This window comes from Boleophthalmus pectinirostris, unplaced genomic scaffold (genome assembly GCF_026225935.1).
Source record: "Boleophthalmus pectinirostris isolate CB_2022bp ecotype Guang Dong unplaced genomic scaffold, ASM2622593v1 HiC_scaffold_22, whole genome shotgun sequence".
Classification (NCBI taxonomy): domain Eukaryota; kingdom Metazoa; phylum Chordata; class Actinopteri; order Gobiiformes; family Gobiidae; genus Boleophthalmus; species Boleophthalmus pectinirostris.
In genome coordinates, this window is record NW_026571190.1 from 4,931,209 (window position 1) to 4,955,859 (window position 24,651).

General features: G+C 39.5%; 1 protein-coding gene across 1 annotated transcript in view; it reads right to left on the reverse strand.

Annotated features, from left to right (window-relative positions):
* The window catches only part of cacna1hb (calcium channel, voltage-dependent, T type, alpha 1H subunit b), a 218,369-nt gene that overhangs the window by 47,639 nt on the left and 146,079 nt on the right, over window positions 1-24,651 (reverse strand). Inside the window, exons 17-23 of the mRNA XM_055157997.1 lie at window positions 19,571-19,744; window positions 19,308-19,430; window positions 18,450-18,550; window positions 17,624-17,747; window positions 7,732-7,800; window positions 4,766-4,950; window positions 4,540-4,666 (exon numbers count right to left, since the gene is read on the reverse strand). Coding sequence (XP_055013972.1) covers window positions 4,540-4,666; window positions 4,766-4,950; window positions 7,732-7,800; window positions 17,624-17,747; window positions 18,450-18,550; window positions 19,308-19,430; window positions 19,571-19,744 — 903 coding nt within the window. The remainder of the gene's footprint in view (window positions 1-4,539; window positions 4,667-4,765; window positions 4,951-7,731; window positions 7,801-17,623; window positions 17,748-18,449; window positions 18,551-19,307; window positions 19,431-19,570; window positions 19,745-24,651) is intronic.

Below are 24,651 nucleotides of genomic sequence, written 5' to 3' on the forward strand. Positions count from 1 at the left end.
CTGCATGTTTTCTCTTCTTTCAAGATAAGTAATGTTAAACCTTTTCTTATTAAAATAAATGTTTAATAATAGTTTGGCTTAAACATTGAATCCAGAACAAGCAGAATATAAAATAATAACAAAACTTTAAATAAATAATGACTCTACAGCTTATCTGTAGCCGGCGGGCAGCTCTAATACAGATTTGATATGACCTCGTCAGCCAAATATAATTATATCGTGGGCCAAATCTGGCCCCCGGGCCAGAGTCTGATCTATTGTATGATTAAAGCTGCTACACTAGAAAATAATTGAGACAGTAAAATGTAGTCTATTTATTTCACAAAGCATTTTCTTGGGTCGTAACTAATACAGAAGTTAAAGAAGTTAAAGTCTATTGATCAAATTGAGTCTGAATGTATTGTTGTTATTTGGAGACCTTTTATTATAGTGTATTTTCATAGAATGACACAATATGTATACTCTTAGACCCCGTTTACACTCAAACGGATCCATGTATCACTGTATCAGCTTATCGGAAACAATCTGCATCCAGACACGTCGTTTCTGTATTCGCAATCAAAGCGTTCTCTGTCCACACAGTAACACAAAACCACCTGAAACGGCTGGCTACGGTAAAAACAAGGAAGTCTGAAGTTGCAGCAGTTGATTTTGAGCCGAGGGAGATGGCAAGTGTAAGCGTCATGGACCGACGACGAGTTTCAGGTGTTACTTAGCGTAACACTGGATTTTAAGTCGAGCATGGCGGCTCAGAGGACTGACTCATTTCTGTGTCCGCAAGTCTTCCCTATCCACACAGCTTTGAGCAGATTTGTGTACGTTTTATAGAAACAAAACTTCAAACCACATGGCTCATTTGCACAAACTAAGTGCTAAAAAAACAGCTCACTATTGTGCGTTGGTGCGGTTAAGGTTCTGTCAGACTAAAGGACACGACTCAATGGATTATATGTGTTCTTTCTGTGACACAGGGATGTTCTGCTGATGGTGAGTTTGTTCTGTTCTTCTACTGTGTTGGAGATGGTTCATGTTAAACTTTTCAGAAATTATACGGTCTATGCATACGATCATACACATAGACCGTATATATGAATGGACATATATTCTAGCCTCTTCAGCGTTTTGGGGCTGAATTAGCTACTTTAAAGGCGCATAGAACTACATCAGCGTATCAGTGTTTTCGGGCGTCCACACAGTGCCGAATCAGATTCGTACTCAAATGAATTTGTAGGAGCTGGCGGCACCAGATCGTTCTGTCTCTGGAGCCGTTTTCAGTCGGATTAGTGTGAACGAACACTGCATCCACAACGAAAACATATACATAATATATGTGTGTGTCTTCTATATGTGTATGTATGTGTGTGTACATATGTTTTCTGTAGATGTCCATCAGTTGGGAGTTTCAGGGTGGGAGGTGTGGGGTTTAAAATGGAGGAAATTACAAGGCCAACTGGAACCTGTACAACTGCAAATAATTACACTTAAATTAAAATTTGATCACAATAAAAAAGGAGTTAATGACAGGATCACCTCTTTTCCGCCAATCTCCAATCTCACATTATTACTAAGAATCTTGGGAAAGCAGCTGCCTGACACTGTCCCAGACACTTAATGCTCTGTCACGGTGCATTTTCAAGAGCTACAAAAATAGGCAGAGATTTGAGAACTCTAAGGAAACTGCCTGACACTCTCCCAGACAGTTGTTTGTCACAGCGCAGTATCCCAGAGGCTGAAAGTCACTAACTAACTGGACGGGCTAGAGGTTCTAAGTAAAAATGAACATGTTCCTGGCTCAGAGACTGAAATCAGGTACAGGCCCTTTAAAAAACAGAGAGAATTGAAACATATAAATGTGTGTGGTCTATACCTAAGGGCAGCAAAATGTAGTGCCAAACAATTATGCGCATTAATAACTCAGTGGACCAGCTTGAAAGTAGACAAAAGAGGTAATTTTCAGATGTAACATTTTGTCCCTTGAGCATTTTTTTTTTTTTTAAACTTTGTGTGAATATAAGCCATTATCAGCAGCTCATTTACATTCCAACTCACTTTTCTATCACCTGCAGCACTCTGGAGCTCTGCCCTATTTATTTTAAGCTACAATAGCCTTTTGTGCAGGAGGGAACACAATTAGGTTTGAAAATTTAACAATCATTATTAAACTATTTTCTGATCTGTTTTCTGCTATAATGCTGTTTCCTCATCACAAACAGACCTGGAGTTGTGTTTTGTTTCATTCATACGTGTTGAACACACAAACCCTGCATATTTAAGCTTTTTTGTCAAACTGAAAACAATCTGTTCCATCTTGTGATGTCACGTGGTAATAAAGTAAGTGCTCTGTTGTGTTTTGAAACTTCATGCATCTTCACTGGAATCATTTGGCTGATTTGAACCCTTTTGCCAGTCTCTACTGAACTAAAGGTGAAAGGGAGCTGTAAACTCAAAAACTACTGCTTCATGACATCACAAGGTGGAATAGAGCATTTCAGCTTTGGAGATGTAGGCAGACTATTTTTCAGGCTATAAGTATGTCAGTATCTGCTGCTCCTGTTCCTCCTGTACCACTGTCACTTCACTCTACTGCACATGTCTCCTGCAGAAAGAGCCCCTGTCCTGTCTGTATGTCAGTCGATTGCACCATTACTTCTGAACCACTGAAAATTAAATATTTAAGTGACTTTAGTGACACCGAAACCATCCTGTTGGGATTCAGAAAGGCCGGAATAATTCTAATTGGAACTGATGTTGAGTCTGGCGACAGCTACACAGAAGAGGAAGCGGTGCTCTGTTTACCTCCGGACTTGCTCAGAGGTGACACCAAGGATGAAGAATTCAGTGGATTTTTTTGTATGTTTGGGGTAACTTGTTCTGTTCTGTTGTTTATGTTATAGTTTATCTGAAGAACTGTTCATATGTGACGTTAACAGTCTGTTGTTCTCTCTTCTATTGTTATTACTAGAACTGGCCTTTCAAGATAAAATGTCTGTTCCTGGTATCTGATTTAATAAAATATTTTCCCACAAAAAGTATATTCCTTATAGTCCGGTGCAACTTATATGTTTTTTTTTCAGCATTTTTTGGCTGGTGCGACTTATACTCCAAGAGTGACTTATAGTTCGAGAAATACAGTAATAATAAAGGATTACGCAAACGTGTGAATGAAACAAAATACGACTCTGGGTTTGTTTTTGATGAGGTAACAACATTTTAACTAGTGCTGTCATGCGATTAAAAAAATTGAGAGATTAATTAATTATGATCTGTAATTAATTAATCTAATTAATCTCATTTTAATCTCACCTAAAAATTGCTGAGAAAAGCTTCAATTTGAGGTATTTTCATTTAAATTCATTATTACATTATTGTGGCAGATCAAAAGACTGATATAGATAAAAAAAAGTGACTTTATAAAGTCATTTATTGTTTAACAAATCTCTCCAATTTGGCTGTTGAGCCCAAGTCTCCATGAATAAGAAACTGTTTGCTGTAAAGTAGCAAAGACGAGGAAATCTGAACATAATAACTTTTGTCTACTTAAAGACAATAAAAAGTCCAGTCTTTCCTTAGAGAAATGCTTTATATATGAGATCACTGGTTTAGTCCTGGTTTAGACCTGGTTTTAGTTCTGGTTTTAGTTCTGGTTTAGTCCTGGTTTAGTCCTGGTTTAGACCTGGTTTAGTCCTGGTTTAGTCCTGGACTGGATTAGTCCTGGTTTTAGTCTTGGTGTTAGTTCTGGTTTAGAGGCGCACAGGAGGAAGCGCGGTTTACGCAGCGTACGCCAGAAAACACGATCCACACGCGGCTCACGGGAGCACGTCGGTGTCCGCGCAGTAACTACGGAAGGAAACGTGGTCCGCGCGTTCTCAGGTTGATGACGATGATGAAGGTGTGTGTTTGTGTGTGTTTGTGTTTGTGTGTGTTTGTGTGTGTGTGTTTGTGTGTGTTTGTGTGCGTGTCCCCTCATGTGGCAGGTCACTATAGGACAGTAGTGCAGACATCATGAGTCTATGCAGGTTGTTTTCACCAGTGACATTTAAGTTGTAGGCGATTTTATATTTGTTATTTTCTTTTATATTTCACGTCGGGAGAATAATTTCCAAGACACGAATGTGTTTTTACCTGTGCACTGCTGCCTCTGTTCTACTGGCTCTCGTTCCACTGTGTGTGACTGACGCCGCCAACGTGAACATGACGTTTACATCGCTCTTACTGCGCGCGTTTTGTGTGGGTTTCCGACAATGAGTGGAATTACCGAAATAAAAAAAATTATAAATGTGTTTTTGTGTGTGTGTTGTTGTCCCAACAACACATAAAAACAGGTTTTATAATAAAGCAACTCACATACAGAAACACTAAAGTTAGAGATTAAAAATGAGATTAACGCGATTAAAAAACATAACGCGCTAAATATGACTGTAATTAATTAATCACAATTAACGCGATAATTTGACACCCCTAATTTTAACATGCTTAAAAGCTCACAAAAGTCTATTTTGTGTAATATAAGACCTTTAATGTGCAGAAATAGTCATGTACCTGAACTCCAAGAATGCCAAAAACGATGAAGAATGCACAGCAGATGAGGACAATGTTTCCAATCGGTCTGAGAGAGGTGATCAGCGTCTCCACAACCAGTTTGAGACCAGGCGCGCGGCTTATCACTCTAAAGGACGTTCAATAATATATAAAAAGATGTAAAAAAATGACAAAATATAATACCAAATGTTTGAAAGTTAGTGATCTAGTACAGTGTGTGCTTTACCTCAGTGGTCTCAGAGTTCGGAGCAAGCGAAGGACCCGTAGGATGCCCAAGATTCGATTTCCCCCGGCGGATGCCATCGACACCAGGATGTCCACCAGGGATACGAACACCAGGAGGCCGTCCAGAACGTTCCAAGAACTCTGGAGGTACACGCCTTTGCCGAAGTAAAGGCCCATAGCGACCACCTACGCACAGAGATGAAGGAGTGCAAATCCAACCAGAAAGACTCCCAACTAATCAGTCAGCTGCCATTGTCCTCCCACAAATCATTACGGTCAATAATCGTTCCACTAAACGCAGTCTCTGTCTCCTCCTCTCCACTACAGCAGCAGAACAATCCATGTATCATTCATTCATTCTTTTTCAATATAAAACCAAAAATAAGAAAATGAAAAAACAACTGTTTTCTTCATTATTTGTCTCCAAAACCAAAATGAAAAACGTATAACGATTCGTTTTTTCAGTTTTCGATTTTGGGTTTAAATGAAGAATGGAACATTTCCCGTTTACATGACTTCCATGACTGCGATGCTGGACTTTTGCACTGCATACAGACTGACCCAGGACTGACCCAGGTCCGGGACCAGAGCGGGATCAGAGCGGGACTAAGACCAAGACCAGACCAGGACCAGACCGGGACCAGAGCGGACTCCGAACTTTGACTTCGAGACTCTGTGAGGTCCGAGCCTCAGCTTCGAGCTCCGGCCCTGCCGTGGGCTTTGAGCCTCCAGTCTGGGCCCAGTCTGGTCTCGGCCTGGTCCCGGTCTGGTCCCGGTCTCAATCCCGCTCTAGTCCCGGTCTGGTCCCGGTCTGGTCTCAGTCTCAGTCTAGTCCCCGGTCTGGTCTCAGTCTCGGTCTGGTCCCGGTCTGGTCCCGGACCTGGATCAGTCCTGGTTCAGTCCGTATGCGGTGCAAAAGTCCAACATCGCAGTCAGGGAAGTCATGTAAACAGGAAACGGCCGTTATCCATTTGTTCCATTCCTCATTTAAACACAATATTGAAAACTGAAAAAACGAATAGTTATCAATTTTTTCATTTTGGTTTTGGAGACAAATAATGAAGAAAACTGTTGTTTTTTCGTTTTCTTATTTTTGGTTTTATATTGAAAAACAAATGAACAAATGATACATGGATTTAGAACCATCAGCCTTCTCAACTACTCCATCTTCTTCGTTTCACCTTCAGTAAGTGTGGGACAATCAACTATTTATTGCTACTCACTTATTTGTCAGTGTCTGTTAAAGTCTCTGGCAAAATCCAGTGCTAATATTTTAAAGTAGTGACTTGTTATGAAGCAAAGTAATTAATTGCTTGCTGTTTAGGTTAGGTGAAAATGAAATGATTTAGCTGGCTGCGTTATCGAAGCACTTTTTCTACTCGTTGTCCCCTCATAAATACTGAATAAATGAACACAATGATTAAATAAATTAATGGTTCTTTATGCTGCTTTCCCCAATGCCAGAAGCATCTGATGCAAAAACAGACGCCAATCTGATCTATGAGATACAAGAGTGGTGCTGTGATAAAAGATTTGGCCTTTCTTTTGCGATTTGTAGTGTATACAGATTAAATAAATGGTTTGAATTTTTAAGATTAGATACAGAAAATATATCTGCCTTGGTACTTTACATTTCCTTTCAGTTTCATGGACAAAGCTTGGATTTGTAATTGAAACAGTAGTGAGTGACACATTTTGAAATGACAGTAAGGCCATTGTCAACATAATGATAACATGATTGCATAATGCGAACATAACAGCAGGGCACTTTGTGTTTTATTGAAGGTCCCTCTATGGATAAGTGGCGGTCTGCTGTTTGTGCAAAATACACTTACCAAACTGAATGGCCTGGTTACACATTTTGTCAATGCATTTATGCTCCCACCTGGTCCTGAATGATTCACTATTCATTTGAGATGTGATGTTTTTGTCTCAGTAAATGTCTTGGGGGCTGCACTGACTATCGATGATCACTGGTGTATGGACTTTAACAACACACAGGAGCACTTCCTTTATTATATAAAGAGCAGAAATAATCTCGCCAATCATTTTAAAATGTATGAACAAACTACTCCAGGATTTAAAAAAAAAACGTTTAAACATATAACACATGACCTAAATCCATCCGTCCGCCAGGTCACAGAGGCAGCAGTCTAAGCAGGGACTCCCAGACTTCCCTTTCCATGCACACTTGCTCCAGCTTTTCCGGGGGACCCCAAGGTGTTCCCAAGCCAGCCCAGAGACATAGTCCCTCCATCCAGCGTGTCCTGGGTCTTCCCCGGGGCCTCCTCCCGGTGGGACATGCCGGGAACACCTCCCGAAGGAGAGGACCAGGAGGCATCCGGAACAGATTCCCGAGCCACCTCAACTGCTCCTCTCAACGTGCTTTTGGTCATTACCCAGAGCTCATTATCATGGGAGGATTATGCTGATAATGCTGATTTATTCTTGGTTACAAAAACATTCAACTTTATTTATGTTATAATTTGGTGTTTTGGTTCTTAAGACAATTATCCAAGCAGAAAGAAGAATGAGTCTCACATGAGTTTTTCATGTGGGTTGCCAGTTTCAATGCTGAAATCCAGTTGGTTTAAACCTAAAAGGACTAAATCCTCACTCCCTAAACCCCAGAAACTGCACTCAGTCATGAATCAGTGCTAGTGCAGCCTCTGCAGCTCAGTGAGGGAATTCTGGAGGTTGTGAGCTTTCATGTGAGGCCTGTCCGTATACTGAGAATAAGAAAAACGAATAATGTGTCTACTTTCTATGGGTTAAGGCACTGGGAACTCAGATTCAATTGTGATAGTGACTTTTGAAAACAATAAGAGCGTAGGCTACAGAGAGAGAGTTCCTTTAAGTATACAATAACTATTCTTCTAAGGCACTTTCAAATTGTGAGACAAATAAAGGGAGGGGGTATGTCAATCTTTTGTACAAGCCAGTACATACAGTCTTCTTTATACTTACTTTAATCATCATTTCCCCGATGAAGATGACAGTGAAGATGTAATTGGACACGCTCAGAAAAACCCGCTCCTGTCAGTCACAGAGACACAAAAACATGAGTGCAGCCCCTCCCACACACAGACGCCCAGCTCTGAGGATTTTAACAGCAACTTGATCCATAATGAGCAGTACAATTGTAGCAGAAACATAATCAAAGCGTGCGAGGGGGAGCCCTGTTCTAACTAATGAATCCTCCACCGCTATTACATCAGCTATTCACGTCTGCAGTCACTAATTCACTGTGTGGAAATGTGTGTGTGCGGTTTTTAGGCTTCTGGGAATGTTAGGCAGAAAAAAGTCCTATGGTTTTTTTAAGGATTTTTTTAAGTAATACAAAAAGTTGCACATAAAATAAGAAAAAGAAGGTCTAGTGGAGATAAAACATGAAGTACCATCCATAACACTGGACTTAATTAGGGCATCATTAAGTACAGCAGCAGTCGTGTCTATACTGTCTGCCCCTATAGAATGGTTTAAAAGGAAGCTTCAAGGATTCCCATAAGTCAATGTAAAACTATGGGCCTGTTGAATCCCATGCAAAGAGTAACCTTTACAAATACATTAGTAGAATTGGTATGGACTAAGATTAATTCACTTGGTAGTAACTGGTGCCATTTTTGTATTCATATAACGTGGTCTTACAATGTGTACCCCAACTGACAGTGTTCTATCTGTTCTATCTATCTATCAGTATTACGGTATACTGCGGTATCAAAAAATAGCAACAGTATCAGTTTCATTACCATCATTAAAAAGAAAATCTGCAACGCATAAGGACCTAATATAATATTATAATTTATCAATATCTAAATTTGTTTGCGCTGCACAAATGAATGTGTGGTTGTATTTTCAATTTAATGCATCACGATTTAAAACTAATAGTGTCTATAATGTTTCTTGGGGAGATGATGTTCGATTAGTTTCATTCCGCTGTCATGTGACGCTCATAAGAGACCAAGACAAGATGGCAAGACACCGGCGCACATTTCTTTCTGTTTTACAGAAACGAAACTTAAAACTGCATGGCTAATTTGCATGAACTGTAAACGCTGAGAAAAACAGCTCACTTCTTGTGCTGCTGATGCGGTTCAGCTTTTGTCGAACTAAAGGACATGACTCAGTGGAATATATGTTTTTTAGCGGAATATATTCTTTCTGCGACAGAGGATGTCGTGGCTGACGGTGAGTCTGTTCTGTGCATGTGTCAAGTTGGAGACAGTTCGTGTTTTAACTTTTCAGAGATTATGGGCCTGGCTCCACTGCATGCATATTTCGCCCTACGCGAACGTAAAAACTGCAACTTTTGGACACGTAACTTTTAGAGTGCATGGAAAGTGAATGAGGGCGGGGCGCGTATGGAGCAGCGTGTCCTGCGTGCGTAGATTTCAGAAAATAGGATCTATCCTATTTTTTTGACGCTCTACGCGAGCGTAGGCGCATATCCCCGTCAAAATACAGAGAGACCATGAATCTATTGTTGTATTTGTGCATTTACCATCAGCAAATGTGCTCCTGGGGCAGTTCTGTGTCATGTGAAAGAGCCCAGGTCCAGAAAGACTGTTAATTAGTGCTTTAAAATGTACTTTTGAAATCCTGGCGTTTGCCCTGGTCAGCCTGTACAGAAGGTAAATACAAGTGTGTTCAGCTATTAGTTTCACTGTGGACCTGATACAAGCGGCTAAACGCGCCCAGTCAAGTCTGATCTTCTTTCTCATTGATAAACACAGAGCCAGTGCTGCACATTTACGTCCTGCTGCAGCTGCCAGTGGAGCTGCCCTCACATTGATGCGCGGCTGTGGTTTCGCGGTATCAAAATTTGGATACCGCCCAACCCTAATCTGTATATTAGTTAGTAAACTGATGAAGAGGACGAAGTTACTGCTGACTCAAATGGATTCTGACTCTACGATGTGTGTGTGATGTTTTCATTATTATGTATGAGTTTCTGCTTTCAGGCTTGCAGCAAAAAGGTGATCTCAGTAAGAAATCACTATTAATTGTAAATGTTCAGATCATTCTCATCTCGTTCTCAATGTATATTAGAGAGACAAACAACGAGAACAAATACAAATGTTTCAATGTTTAACTGGTGCTGAAAACCAGTTAAACAAATCTGACAGGTTTAGTTTAGTGTTTATTTAATGGATTCTTTTTAGATCGCTTAAAACTTTTTTTTTCTTCCAAAGCTTCACGTTGTTCTGTTATTTGCTTTATTGATTATATGTCAAACTCAGAAGAGGCAGGTTGTCGGGGTTCTCAAAATGAGTGACAAGGTGTAACATTTGAGTGACAAGTCATAGTGTTTTCAAATGATATCTGGTTCTCATACAAATGAAGATAAGTTTTGTGGCCAGACCAGCTTGTCAAAGCCTGATCCCGTCAGATCTCAGAAGTTCAGAGGCCGCGCCTGGTTAGAACTTGGATGGGAGACACTGGGAAAATCAGGTGCCACAGGGGGGCGCAAAAACTGTGTCCTTAGGCAAGACACTTCACCTATATTTCCTAGTATGAAACGTGTGTGTGTGTGTGTGTGTGTGTGTGTGTGTGTGTGTGTGTGTGTGTGTGTGTGTGTGTGTGTGTGTGTGTGTGAGTGATGGTGGTGGTTGGAGGGGCCAATGGCACAGATTGGCAGCATCACTTCTGTCAGTCTGCCCCAGGGCAGCTCTGGCTACAATAGTATTTTACCACCACCGAATGTGGACTGAATGAATAATAAACTGTAAAGTGCTTTTGAGTGTCCAGAAAAGAGCTGTATAAAACTGATGCATTATTCTTTTCTTAAAGGAAGATTTTGTCATTATTTTATTTCGTCCATTCTGCTGCCTAAATATGCATAAAGAATAAGTATGTTTTTTATTTATATAGCACTTTTCGCAGACATTTGCCACAAAGACACTTTATACAGTATTTTTCATTCACTCCACACCCGGTGGTGATACGCTACTATTGAAGCCACAGCTGCCCTGGGGCAGACTGACTAAAGCACAGCTGTCATGCCAATAGGTGCCATCAGTCCCTCTGACCACCACCATCACTCACACACACACCACTTTCATACTAGGCAATGTGGGTGAAGTGCCTTGCTGAAGGACACAACAGCAGTTTTAGCAACTGGTGCCTCCCTGTGGCACCGGATTTTCCCAGAGGTCTCCCATCCAAGTACTAACCAGACTCTAACCAGGTCCTGCTTAACTTCTGAGATCGGACATGATCAGGCTTTGACAGGCATTTTGACGTGCAGATAGCTCTATCTGAACACTTGAGTTCAAAGAGGGTATTGCAAAAATGTGACCACGCTGCTCTCTTATCTAGTTTGTAACTAGACAAGGTCGTGAATGAGGTTCTATTAGATTCAAATTAGATAATTTGGGGAAAATGACCAAAATTGGCCCCAAAAATATCATCATATTATCACCCAATGGCTTCTCTGGATTCAAAATAACAGGCTCTATTAACGCTTATGTCACAAACCAGGAAGACGTTTGGAAACATGTGATGACAACTTCCGGTGTAGTTCCCGACACTGGGCTCGACCGTGATCAAACCCACTGAAGTAAATGTGATCAGTAGTAAAATGAAGACTGCAGACGTATGTGCTGGAATCATCTTGAATTTTGCCTCTCATCTCTTCTAATCACATGTACCAGTGCACTCAGATTTGTGTGTCAGTGGGGAAATGATGAAAACTGAGGGATGGTTGTAACTGTTGATGAGCCGAACATAATGGAACATTTTCTCATTTTTCCTAGATTTTGTTAGACTTACTACTGCGAACAGAGCCTGCCAGAAGTTGTCATTGCATGTTTCCAAACATCTTCCTGGTTTGTGATGTAAGCGTGAATAGAGCCTATCGGCATTGGCCGTGGAAGAACCCACGAGTCAGTCTTTAATTTTAAATTCCATAAATATGACCGAACTGTGTCCCCAAATACAAGACACACATGTTCAAATAGAGCTCTGACTGTTAACAACTGTAATTACAAAAACACTGGACACGATGACAAAGTTGTTCATGTTTTTTTTGGTTCTCAATATGATTATCCAACCAGAAAGCAGAATGAATGATTTAAACCTAAAATGCCTCTCTCTGGTCTGAATCCTCACTACTTAAACTGCACCTACAGGCAATCAGGAATCAGAACTAGTGCCCTCCTTATGCAGCTTCAGTAGTGATTGTGATGCCTTTTTGAAAAGCACAGGCTGCAATATGGTTCCTTGAAGTTCAGTCTACATTTATGTGCTCTCATAAATCTTTTGCATTCACATTCTGAGGTTGTGGTTCTTGCTGGTGGACTGACTGTTATAGTTTCTTTGTGTTGAATGAATCTACCATAGCAAATAATAAAACGTATACTCTATTTGATTTGGGGCTAAAATCCATCAAATCTCTTCAATCTTTTCACAGTACTCTAGAATGAAATTGCAGTGTGCACAATAGTCTATTTGTGCTTGTGTTGTGGAACATGATTAAGTCTATGGGCCTGTTCAGACCAGACATTAGCATGCGTCCTGATTACAAGTGGGCAGCCTCAATGCCAGCTGTTAGCTCTCCAAGGATCCTCCGGCTCTCCTCAAACCTAATCACTCCAGTGGTGTTTAGAGGCGGGCTCAAACACTTCTGATTGGTTCATTGGGAGGGTGTCAACTGTGAAGTGTGCTCAGTGCAGATGTCTGAGGTCAGCTCATGTTTAGCTCTTTAGTGGCTTACAAGTATTTCCTTTAATGGATAAGGATGTCAAGATTTAAGAAGTTTACTTTTAAAAAACACGTTTAATAATGACAGAGACTGAAACAAACAGACAGTTACCTTTTCAATTCAGTGCATTTTTTTTTCATGTTTTGTAAGACACAAGTCACAGAAGCAAGACTCCCGGCCTGTGTTTTAAATATTGGTAAAATAAATCTTATAGACAAATTGGGGCTGCAGCTATCAATGATATTACTCAAAGACACTTGATTGTTTGTTGTTAAAGCTCTTAATGGCCTTCCTATTTGACTAAACTCCTGTCTGTTTACAGCTCAAGCCTTAAGGTCAAACAGGCAGCTTTTCCTGAAAGTCCCCAGAGCCAGGCTCACACAGGTGATCGGACTTTCTCTGTCGCCTGCCCCAGACTCCAGAACAACCTGCCCCCGATACGCCACTACCACAGACTTAGGCCTGTTTAAATATTAATGTTTTGAATGTTTTTATATTATGCTGATTTCATTCAAAAGCTCTTTGGTCACCTTGAATGTTGTAAAGACCAGAGGTGGGGACATGACATGACTCAAGTCTGACTTGAGTCACTGTTTTTAGGACTTGAGACTTGATAAAATTGACAAAAAATTGGGACTCGACTTGGACATGAAGTTTAATAACTTGGACATGACTTGGACTTTAGGCTTGTGACTTGAGAAGACTTGAGAAGCACTTTTAAATCTGAATTCTTTCTATTCTGACTGTAATGATTCACACTAAGATCTTGTCAAGACATTTAAAAAGAAAAAAATAGCTTTTCTACAACTCTTATATACTCCATAAATACTCATATATAAATATACAATATGATTTTATAAGTACAATTAAAGAAATTCATATAAAATTCTTATAAATTTCAAAAATCTAACCTATCTTTGATACTTTGGTTTAAAGACTTGAAATGACTTGAAGCTCAAAGCAGATGACTTGGACTTGACTTGGACTTATAGGCCAGTGACTCGAGACTCGACTTGGACTTTCCTGTATTTGACTTGGGATTTGACTCGGACTTGAGGTCAAAGACTTGAGACTTACTTGAGACCTGCAAAACGACTTTGTCCCACCTCTGGTAAAGACAGATTGATAATTAATAAATAATTAGTACAGTTTTTGGTTTAATCCCTCATTTGTCCAGGAATGGTTCACGGTAAGGTCTCAAAGTAGAGCAGCACGGTTGGTAAAAATATCTAAATGTGTTTTTTCTGACAAGTGTTACAATTGCAATTAGATTTGCAATTTATGTTTTAATAATAGGATTCTATTCAAAGTTAACATTTTGCATCCAGCATAAATGACAAAAAGACCAAACTAATATAAGAATCACATTTCAGAGCATGTTTGCACAGATTTAAAAGACAGGGTTAGCTGTTTTTATGCAGAGTAAGACAGAACATTTAGTTGTTAGTGAAAGAAATTACGTTACTTCAAAAACTGCAGCCTTTCCAATTTGCTAATTTCAAACATTCAAACTGCGATTTCGATTTGTTTACGATCAATCTTGCAGCTTTGTCTCAAAGGCAGTCTTCTGGACATAAACACTGAAACATTTTCTACCATAATCTGTCAATACACAAAATTAATTCTTGTCTGTTTTGAATTCTTGAGGGTTTTATTGAATTGGTAAAATTGGTAAATAGTCCAAATAACAAAATTATGAATCCAAATATAAAGCACCTACATATTTTTAATTAAAGAACACATATTATGCTAAAAGGAGTGTGAGCTTTTACCATGTTCCTTCATTAACAAGTCGTGTGAAGCATCCCTCAGTCGTCCAGGTAGAATCCACAGCGAGGAGAAAATTCAGTTTGTCGACTGGACAAAAGTTAGTTTAGTTGAAGACGTTTCGCAGCTCATCCAAGCTGCTTCTTCAGTTCTGGTCAGACGCTGGTGGACACTTCCTTATAACTGTCAGCAGGGAGGAGCTAACTACACTTAAACTACTCTGAAGCTAACACACCTACTTATTTTCAGTTTCTGTTAGTTAGTTATATCTATTGACCTGTACAGGGTGTGGGGTCTAGTTAGCATAACATTTCATGGCCATAATGGAGCTTCCACACCTCTGGCCCTGACCTGGATACACCTGTTGTTCTCTTGTTTGTTTTGAATTAGGTTTGAGGATGAGGAGGATCACAAGAGGATGTACCAACACAGACGAGAGAGCAGCAGTGGACCTCAGTCTCCTGTACATCTCCACTGAAAAGCCACGGGCCACTCATTTGAGGACAGTGAGGTACAGATTTTAGCCAGAGAAAAGAATTGGTTTGAGAGGGGAGTGAAAGAAGCCATTTTTGTTAAGAAAGAGAATCCTTCTCTAAACAGAAATGGAGGCCTCAGACACCATCTATCTCCTATTTACAACTCCATCCTCAAACCTAAATAAAAACAAACAAGAGAACAACAGGTGCAGCCAGGTCAGGTCCACAGGTGTGGAAGCTCCATTATGACCATGAATTGTTCTGCTAATTAAACCCCACAACCTGTACAGGTCAATAGAGATAACTAACTAACAAAAACTCGGTAACACTTTATAATAACTACACCTTACTTAGCCTTAATAAAGCATGAACAAAGACTTAATTAATAATGAACAAATACTTAATTAATAATGATTCACGCTTAGTAACTACTTAATAAAGCATAATTCATCTTCACTTCAGAAAAGCTCTCAAAAAGACTTAACTAACAGATAACAGCTGCCTGAATTATCATTGCATTGCATTATTAGTAAATCATTCTCTCATAGTTTACTAATCATTAATAAATGCTCAAATGGTTAGTTCATGAGTAATTAAGTATGAAATAATTATGAGTAACTATTTACAGCACAGGCAAATTAAGTGCAAGTGCTAATTAAGGTAGAAATTAAGTAGTTACTAAGCGTGGATCATTATTAATTAAGTCTTTGTTCATGCTTTATTAAGGCTAAATAAGGTGTAGTTATTATAAAGTGTTACCAAAAAACTCTAAACAAGTAGGTGTGTTAGTTTCAGAGTAGTTTCAGTGTAGTTAGCTCCTCTCTGCAGACAGTTATAAGGAAGTGTCCATCAGCATTCTGACCAGAACTGAAGAAGCAGCTTAGATGAGCTGCGAAACGTCTTCAACCAAACTAACTTTTGTCCAGTCGACAAACTGAATTTTCTCCGCGGCATAACTGGAGTCGTCATTCATTTCATGTCATTTCAGTAATCCTCTGTAAAAAGTCTTTTGCCTGAGTCTTACTCCATTCAAAGTTTCTCAGGATTGTGATGTCATAGATAGAAACCCTGAGAAACCAAGTTTGTTTTTAAGTTTATATATCATTGCCAGGCTCGTTTTAAGCATTTCTGCCGTCAAATTGTGTTCATTACTGCTGCATGCTCATGTTCCTCATTGCTTAGGTTAATTGTTTTCGCTGGGGTAATTCCCTCTGCTTCCAGTAGATGGCAGATGGTAGATGTCTGTTTTTTTAATTCAGTTATTTATTTATTTTTATTATTATTATTTTATTAGGCATTATTTTAAGTTCTAAATTCTGAAATTTCCAAACAAAGGTACTCAAGACCATGTTTAAAGGCCAATAAAAATACAATTAATGGATAATATTTATTCATTGTTCACAGTTGGACTTAACATTTAACACATCACAGATTAAAGATAAGATTTGCTATAAAGCTGACCTACAATTATTATTATTATGGTATTGGTAGTTTAGATGACTGTATTCCTGTTACAATAATTCTAGCATTAAACTATGATAAAAAGTGAATGTGGGAGTACAGTGTGATGAAAACATCATCCTGGCACATCTAAATCCAAGGTCTGTCAGCCTCACTATCCATGTTCCATTGTTTGACTCTGCGGTAAACTCCACAATCTACTTATTATTTAATAGATGTGTTCCGTCTGCTCTGCCCCCACGCTGCACTCACACATGTTCTCATCATCATTTCATGTGCCACAACACACGGCTGGACAACATCAAACCTGCACCTTCCACCTTCAAACACAGAAAGAGCAATTATCATATCAAAAGCGCTGGCCTTGTAATGCAATTCGAAAGGTATAAGGTCTGTTTCAATTAACTCATAGGTGAACGCGGTGAACCAGGCAGGAAAAAGCATTTATTACAAAGGATGGTATATCGGTTATTAGCGATATTGGTGATATCGGAGGATTTCCCCAAATATCGTATCAGTGTAATATTGAACATTTTGTATATATTTGCCACCAATATTTTGACCTGCACTCCCCAAGTCTTTGTGTGCCCATGTATCTTTCCCAGTTTATCCTACAGTGCATCAGATGGGTCTTTTTGTTAATTTGTAAACTTTAATATAATAAAACATAAATTTGGTCTGACCTATAGATTTTAAAAGCTTAATAGCAGTTACATCAGCCACAAGAACAAGACAAATATTGTGTAAATTAGGGGTGGGAAGAGAAAGAATTTTCACAAAATAGACACAAGATAGTGTCTACAAGAACAAGATAAAAAGAGATTATGAAATAATTTACAACAATAGGATCAATTCACAGTTTTGGTCACATGATTTGTATTAATTGCTTTCATGTTTACATGTTGTGTTGTGAATGTATTTTATGTGTTGATATAGTTCATTGACTTCATTTTATTATTTAAATGATTCGACTAAAACTGGACCTGCTCCTCTGTTCTTTGTCCCTCCAGCTCCTCCGTTCTCTCCTCTATAACGTTCAGAGTGCAGAGGGACACACAGAGGAGGAGTGCTTCTCTCTCCAGCTTCCTCTCTTTAAACTAAGTTGTGGAGGAAGAAGACCTAAAGATCTCTTTGTGGATCTTTTTCAAACACTGTTTAAATGTGGAAAACACCTCATCACCTAACCTGCAGGTTAATTAGACACACGTATATTTGATCATATTATTTCACGGTTTTTTTAACCAAATTTTGGATAGATTATCTGCATCAATATTGGTCCTATCATTACGAAATAAAAATTGAGAGTCTCTATCTCTGTGGAGGATTCTTTTAGCTATAGCTGCTCAAAGATACGCAACTTTTCCAGAATGTGATTGTGTGTGTGTGTGTGTGTGTGTGTGTATATATATATATATATATATATATACATTTGAAATGTAAATATGCGCTTTACCATGCTGTTGGCCTGGATGTCCGGTCTCTCCAGTGCAATGGTGATGCAGTTGAGGAAGATGAAGAGGAGAACGATGTGGTCGAACAGCTTGTGCGTGATCACCCTCTGACACCACAATCGGAACCTAAAGGAAAAAATCCATAAAGCTCTTACTGATCACAAACCTGGGATATATAGCATGTCTGGTACGTTGCTACGTTCAGTTTTTGAGTGAGTGTGGACTGGCTGTGCTATGGTCAGAAAAATGCATGCATGTGAATGCTACACATGTGTCCAAGGGTTTGTGAAGGGAACTCATTTCCTAAATTATAACTTAAATAACCTTCATGAATGAAAACGTGCACCAGTTTGTCTTATACTTTCACTTTGAATGCTTGTGTTGGCAACAGTGAAGAGGGAAACATTCAGTCATGAAAAAAGTGTGTGGACTTTAAAAAACACACAGGAGCACTTCCTACAACTTACTACAACAAGTCCTCCTTGTAGAACTATAAGGTTCATTCTGTTTTCTGGGTAGTACAAATTGATTGCCCATAAAAACCTAAAAATCTGAAATTACTCAGACAGTTCAGTCCTAATTTGATGAAAAAACGAAATCTCTTGAAGTGCAAGCTACCATAGTATTGTCAGTGTAATAACTGGGCATGTGTATTTTCACTACTCTTTATTTGATCGAAAAAATGTGGGTGCCAACACGAAGCCCCCAGTTTAACCTTCACACGTTAGCTGTGAATTCTTCGTCAGCGTTCGTTGGCACCTCGGTCACTCAAGTGCTAACAAGCGTGCATGTGTGTGTGTGCGTGTGTGTGTGTGCCTTTGGACTCACTCGTTATGCGGAGCGAACAGATACAAAGACCAGTCCTCATGATCGCGGCACCACTGCGGCTCATACGGCTCCACCATTCTCTTCAGCTTAACCCCGAAACTCTGCACGTAAACAACAACAACAACAAAATAATTCCGCTGACTTAAGCCATGACTAAAATTGTATATTTCTGTTGAATAATAAAAACGAAACATAAATAAATGAAAGAAATGAGTAGAGACTAGATCCAAGTTCCACTTTTCAACCTCCACAAAGACATCTGGACTTGTCCCAGAAACAATCACATACTACTTATCAGAAAATAACAAAAAATCTGGTTGATTAAAAATGGATTTAGTCGACTAAATTAGCATGACATTTTCGTCAACTAAAACTAGATTAAAAGTAAAAACAATATTTGACTCAATCTTTGATATCAAAATCTTATTATGCTTCATCATGCATCATAATAACAATTTTCAATTATAAACTAAAATTTACTGATCTACCAGGTCTATCTATGATCTTCTGAATAATTTGTATTGAAACTTGCCAATATGTAATTAATAATTGTGTAGAGTTGTTCAAAGTTCTGATCTGGGTTACTTTGAAAGTGCGTTCAAAGGGTTTTTCAGTAGTCTGGTGCATGACTTTGTGTGCAGAGAAACACCCAAACAAGCCAGATAACATAATTTCCACTAATTTTACATGTACCAGTTACATAAGTACAGAAGGTGTTTTCCGAGCAAAACAAGGTTAGAATTAATGAGCAGCGCTTTTTGAACTTCTAAGCACGTCAGCTGTTTTTAGTTGAAGCAGAACAATGGAAACGTCTTTGATGGCGATTTCTCATCAGTAATAGAAAGAAACAAAGCCCACCTCCTCAAACTCCTCCTCCTCCTCCTGGTCGCTGAAGGGCAGTGTGGGGACAGTGTCGTCATAGCAGTGGTCCGGGAGGTGAAAGGTCGTGCCGTTACAGTCTGGCGGGTGAAGCAGGGGCACCTAGACAAGTGATGGAATGTAATCTAGGTATGTAATCTTTGTATTTGTCAGAAGAATTATAATAAGATATTTTGGAGCACAAATGTAAACACATGTGTAGTCCACAGGGGAGTGTAGAAGCTCCTGACAGCTGGTCTCACCTGCAGGTAGTCGGGCTGGTCCAGAGAGTGCTCCTGGCTGCTGGGGTTGGAGCTGTGTGTGTCTGAGAGCAAAGACTCCATCTCTCCAGACTGACTCCTGCGGTGCAGACTGGGCCCTCTGCTCATGCTGGTCCAGCTGGAGCGCCGGCTTTCAGAACCACTGTCCCATGGAGACTGGTCACAAAGCACATGATGAGAGCTCAGACTTGAATATTGCATTATTCATTACCTCCACACATGGTGGTGGTAAAAGCTACTGTAGCCACAGCTGCCCTGGGGTAGATGGCTGTCAGCGTGTGACCTCCACCAACACACGCACGCACGCACGCACACACACACACACACACACACACACACACGCACACACGCACACACACACCACATTCATACTAGGCAAAGTGGGTTAAGACACAACAACAGTCTGTAGCCATTACACTTAGTATGCTCAACAGTCACAGCATCAGGTGCGGCGCTACCATTCGGCAAGAGTAGGCGGCTTCCAAGGGCCCCCAAATCTGATGAGGCCCCCACAAGGTGTAATGTGCTCATATATGCACAGAATCTCCTTTCCCAATTAAGAATGAAAACTGACTGAAAAGTGAGTTTATTTCATACAGTTTTCCTCACATGCCGTAAGTAAGTAAGTAAGTAAGTAAGTAAGTAAGTAAGTAAGAGCTTCTTCAAAGTTAACATTCTTTAAGTGTGAAAAAACAGACAAAAATATTTTACAGAGACCCCAAACTCAAATTCGCCTGAGGCCCCCTGATTGCTAACTCTGCCAATGCATCTGCGATATTTCCATTTTCTGTAGACATTTTATGTAAGAACATTGATTATAGGCCCTTATCATTCGAAACCAGCGAAGCTTTTAGCCATGCTTTTTAGTTTCCTCATCAAAGACGTGTTTCAGAACCATACACATTTTGTCTTCCTTCTTATCAAAATCTCAAAATGTCCCATGTAGTGATGTCATTGGGTGGAGGGTGCCAGAGGGTGAGTCTTAAATTCATAATAAAAACTAATAATTTTTGTTATGGAAATGTCTACTAAATATACATAATATAACATAATATATAAAAAAAAACAAAATATAAAATCATTTGACATTATATCAATAAAACCTTCTCCTATTCACACTCATACAACTGATGCCACATTCACAAACAGTATGCAGGCACAGGAGCCAAGCAGAGGAACAGTGGTATGTAATGCCAAACTTTATGATCAGTCATTAAATAGTTCAATAGTTTTATGTCTCAGTCAATCACAACATAAATACTGTATAACAGAAGTCAAAACTAATGTACAGTATTTATCCGTCCTATCAACAACAACAGCGTGCACACACTTATGTTAATACAGCCCTCTCATAACCCTGCTAACTTCACTAATAATTCATACCCAAATGCATACGACAAATCAAAAGGGAGTAAACGTAGTGAAAAAGAAGACAACAGCTCAGCAACGGCGTCGTATTTCACACACAAAAAGGAACAGCGAGCGAGAGACGAGCTGCAAACATTTCATTTCATTTGAGTGCAGTGGCGGCGGTGGCCGTGGTTCACATCGACGCACGCTGTTTGTGCTCAGAGGCTCGTGTTTGTGCCTGTAATGATGCCGACACAGCCCCTGATCCTGATATCTGCTCCCATCCACTCACACAGAAGCCCCCGTGGACCCCAGACTATTACATGTGATAGGAATCTCCCACACAACACGGAGATTAGGGCAATATCAGGTTAGCTGTGTGGATGGTTTGGGAGAAGTGGTTTTGGTAGAAGTTGTAAAATAATGAGAGATTCAGAGTTTTGTAAATGACAATATTGTTTGACGAAGTGTGATGGAGTGAGGTAAGTATTACGATACCCCAAAGCACCCAAGAAATGTGGAAGGTAATTACACTAATATAACTGCTGGAGCTCTTGATTTCATTTCAAATTTTATGTTGTCATTTATTTTATTTGCTGTAATGCTAACAGGCCACATATTTTAAGAGGGCATTACTCAGTTTTAAAATCGCTAAAGAAGGATGTATTTAAATCTATTTATTTACTAGTATTCACTATCCACAAGCATGACTTAAGTGGCATGTTATTGTGTTTTTTTTTTTGTTTTGTTTTTCTTTTTTCAGTGAGTGACTTGAGAAATTTTTAAGGAATTTTTACTTTTCAGAGAAATTTTCTAGCAGCATACTTTTACTCTTTAACTTTTACTTCAATATTTTTAATTGAAGTAACAGCAGTCTTATTTGAGTAAAAGTTTTGGTTCCTCTTCCTGCTGTGAGTAAGGATGTATTCCATGAACAAGCTAAAGCAAAAGTTTGGCTTGTCAAATCCTCACTTTCATTTCATTAAAGTGACTAACCAGAGTTGGCGCTGAGTTGCTATAACGTCTACAGTCACGTGTTGCGTGAGGCTTCGACGCTCCATTCATCAAAAAGACAAAATACTTTTTTGCTCTTGCTTCAGTATAATTTCTTGGACCACTTAAAGTACTCTTACTTGAGTACAATTTTTGGTTACTCTACACAACTCTGCAATTTAGTGAAGGGATTTTATTTATTTATTTATTTTATTCACATACTACTACTGCTGGGTTTCAGATTTGCATTCCTATAGGCCATTAATATTTAATACACATGGGGGCAGTTAGAGTAAATAAAGTTCAAATGTAGGGTTTTGTTACTGGTTCGCCGTCCACCCACTTCTCCTGATGTGACATATAAAAAAAATAACAAACATAAAATAGCTACAACTTAAATGTCAAACTGGAGCTACTGGCAACGGTGAAACAACCTGCACAGGCTCATGATGTCTGCACTACTGTCCTATAGAGACCTGAGACATGAGGGACCAGGACTGAACCAGGACTGAACCAGGACTGAACCAGGACTGAACCAGGAGTGAACCAGGACTAAACCAGGACTAAACTAGATCTAAACCCAGATTAAACCAGAACTAAACCAAGACTTAGTGTCGAGACGGGCCCGGAGGTGCGCCAGTGTAGACTCTCGGGTGACCGCAGGCGAAAGGACCAGCGCAGAGCTCCATGCATCACAGACTTAAGTGCAGCCATCACCCAGTCAAGCCTTGCAGACACCCTGCTCCACAGGCTCGGGGTTCTCCTTCTCACTCTTAAATCCAACATTAGTCCTGGTTTAGATCTGGTTTAGTCCTGGTTTAGATCTGGTTTAGTCCTGGTTTAGTTGTGGTTTAGACCTGGTTTAGATCTGGTTTAGATCTGGTTTAGACCTGGTTTAGCCCTGGTTTAGATTTGGTTTAGACCTGATTTAGACCTGGTTTAGATTTGGTTGAGACCTGGTTTAGACCTGGTTTAGACCTGGTTTAGATCTGGTTTGGACCTGGTTTAGACCTGGTTTAGACCTGGTTTAGATTGGTTTAGACCTGGTTTAGATCTGGTTTAGACCTGGTTTAGACCTGGTTTAGATCTGGTTTAGATCTGGTTTAGACCTGGTTTAGACCTGGTTTAGATCTGGTTTAGACCTGGTTTAGATCTGGTTTAGATCTGGTTTAGACCTGGTTTAGACCTGGTTTAGATCTGGTTTAGATCTGGTTTAGATCTGGTTTAGTCCTGGTTTAGATCTGGTTTAGACCTGGTTTAGACCTGGTTTAGATCTGGTTTAGATCTGGTTTAGACCTGGTTTAGATCTGGTTTAGACCTGGTTTAGACCTGGTTTAGATCTGGTTTAGACCTGGTTTAGACCTGGTTTAGACTGGTTTAGATCCTGGTTTAGATCTGGTTTAGTCCTGGTTTAGACCTGGTTTAGATCTGGTTTAGTCCTGGTTTAGTCCTGGTTTAGACCTGGTTTAGATCTGGTTTAGTCCTGGTTTAGATCTGGTTTAGACCTGGTTTAGACCTGGTTTAGATCTGGTTTAGACCTGGTTTAGTCCTGGTTTAGATCTGGTTTAGATCTGGTTTAGTCCTGGTTTAGTTCTGGTTTAGATCTGGTTTAGATCTGGTTTAGATCTGGTTTAGACCTGGTTTAGACCTGGTTTAGACCTGGTTTAGATCTGGTTTAGTCCTGGTTTAGATCTGGTTTAGTCCTGGTTTAGATCTGGTTTAGACCTGGTTTAGACCTGGTTTAGATCTGGTTTAGATCTGGTTTAGACCTGGTTTAGATCTGGTTTAGTCCTGGTTTAGACCTGGTTTAGATCTGGTTTAGACCTGGTTTAGACCTGGTTTAGATCTGGTTTAGTCCTGGTTTAGATCTGGTTTAGTCCTGGTTTAGATCTGGTTTAGTCCTGGTTTAAATCTGGTTTAGTCCTGGTTCAGTCCTGGTTTAGACCTGGTTTAGATCTGGTTTAGTCCTGGTTTAGTTGTGGTTTAGACCTGGTTTAGACCTGGTTTAGATCTGGTTTAGATCTGGTTTAGCTCTGGTTTAGACCTGGTTTAGACCTGATTTAGACCTGGTTTAGACCTGGTTTAGACCCGGTGTAGTCCTGGTTAATGTTAATATTAATAATATGATTCCGAATAATTTTGAGTTAAAAAAAAAACATACAATGTAATATTTACAAATATTACAGATATTTACTGGGCTGGTGCCTTTATGTTTGTACTGAAAGTGAGGATGTTTTTTCCTTCTATACAATTTATCTACAGTCTATATGACACCTCTGTATTTCAGCATTTCGAGTTGAGTATATGGCTTTTGGGGTGAAGGAGGATAAGGGGGACGTTGATGTCATGAATCGCGTACCCCCACTTAAAAAATCCCCACTACACCACTGTTCATGGGTTTAGTCACAGATAGGAAAGATTACATTAAAGATTTGTGAATAAACCTTTTGGAAATTTCATGACAAAGTACAATGTTTTTAATATGGAAATCGGTCTGAGAGTACAACATCATCACAATCTAGAATCTGAAAACCCCCCAACATCTACAACTATTACTATTATCATTTTAGCAATTTTGTGATGTGTGTGTATGAGTATGGGAGACCTTTAGGTTTGGATTGGTTGAAACAAGGCACTTTTTGAAAACCAGATGACATTAAAGTGTAAATGGCACAATATAGGCTACTGTCCCTTGTATGTCTTTGATGAGAAAACATTAT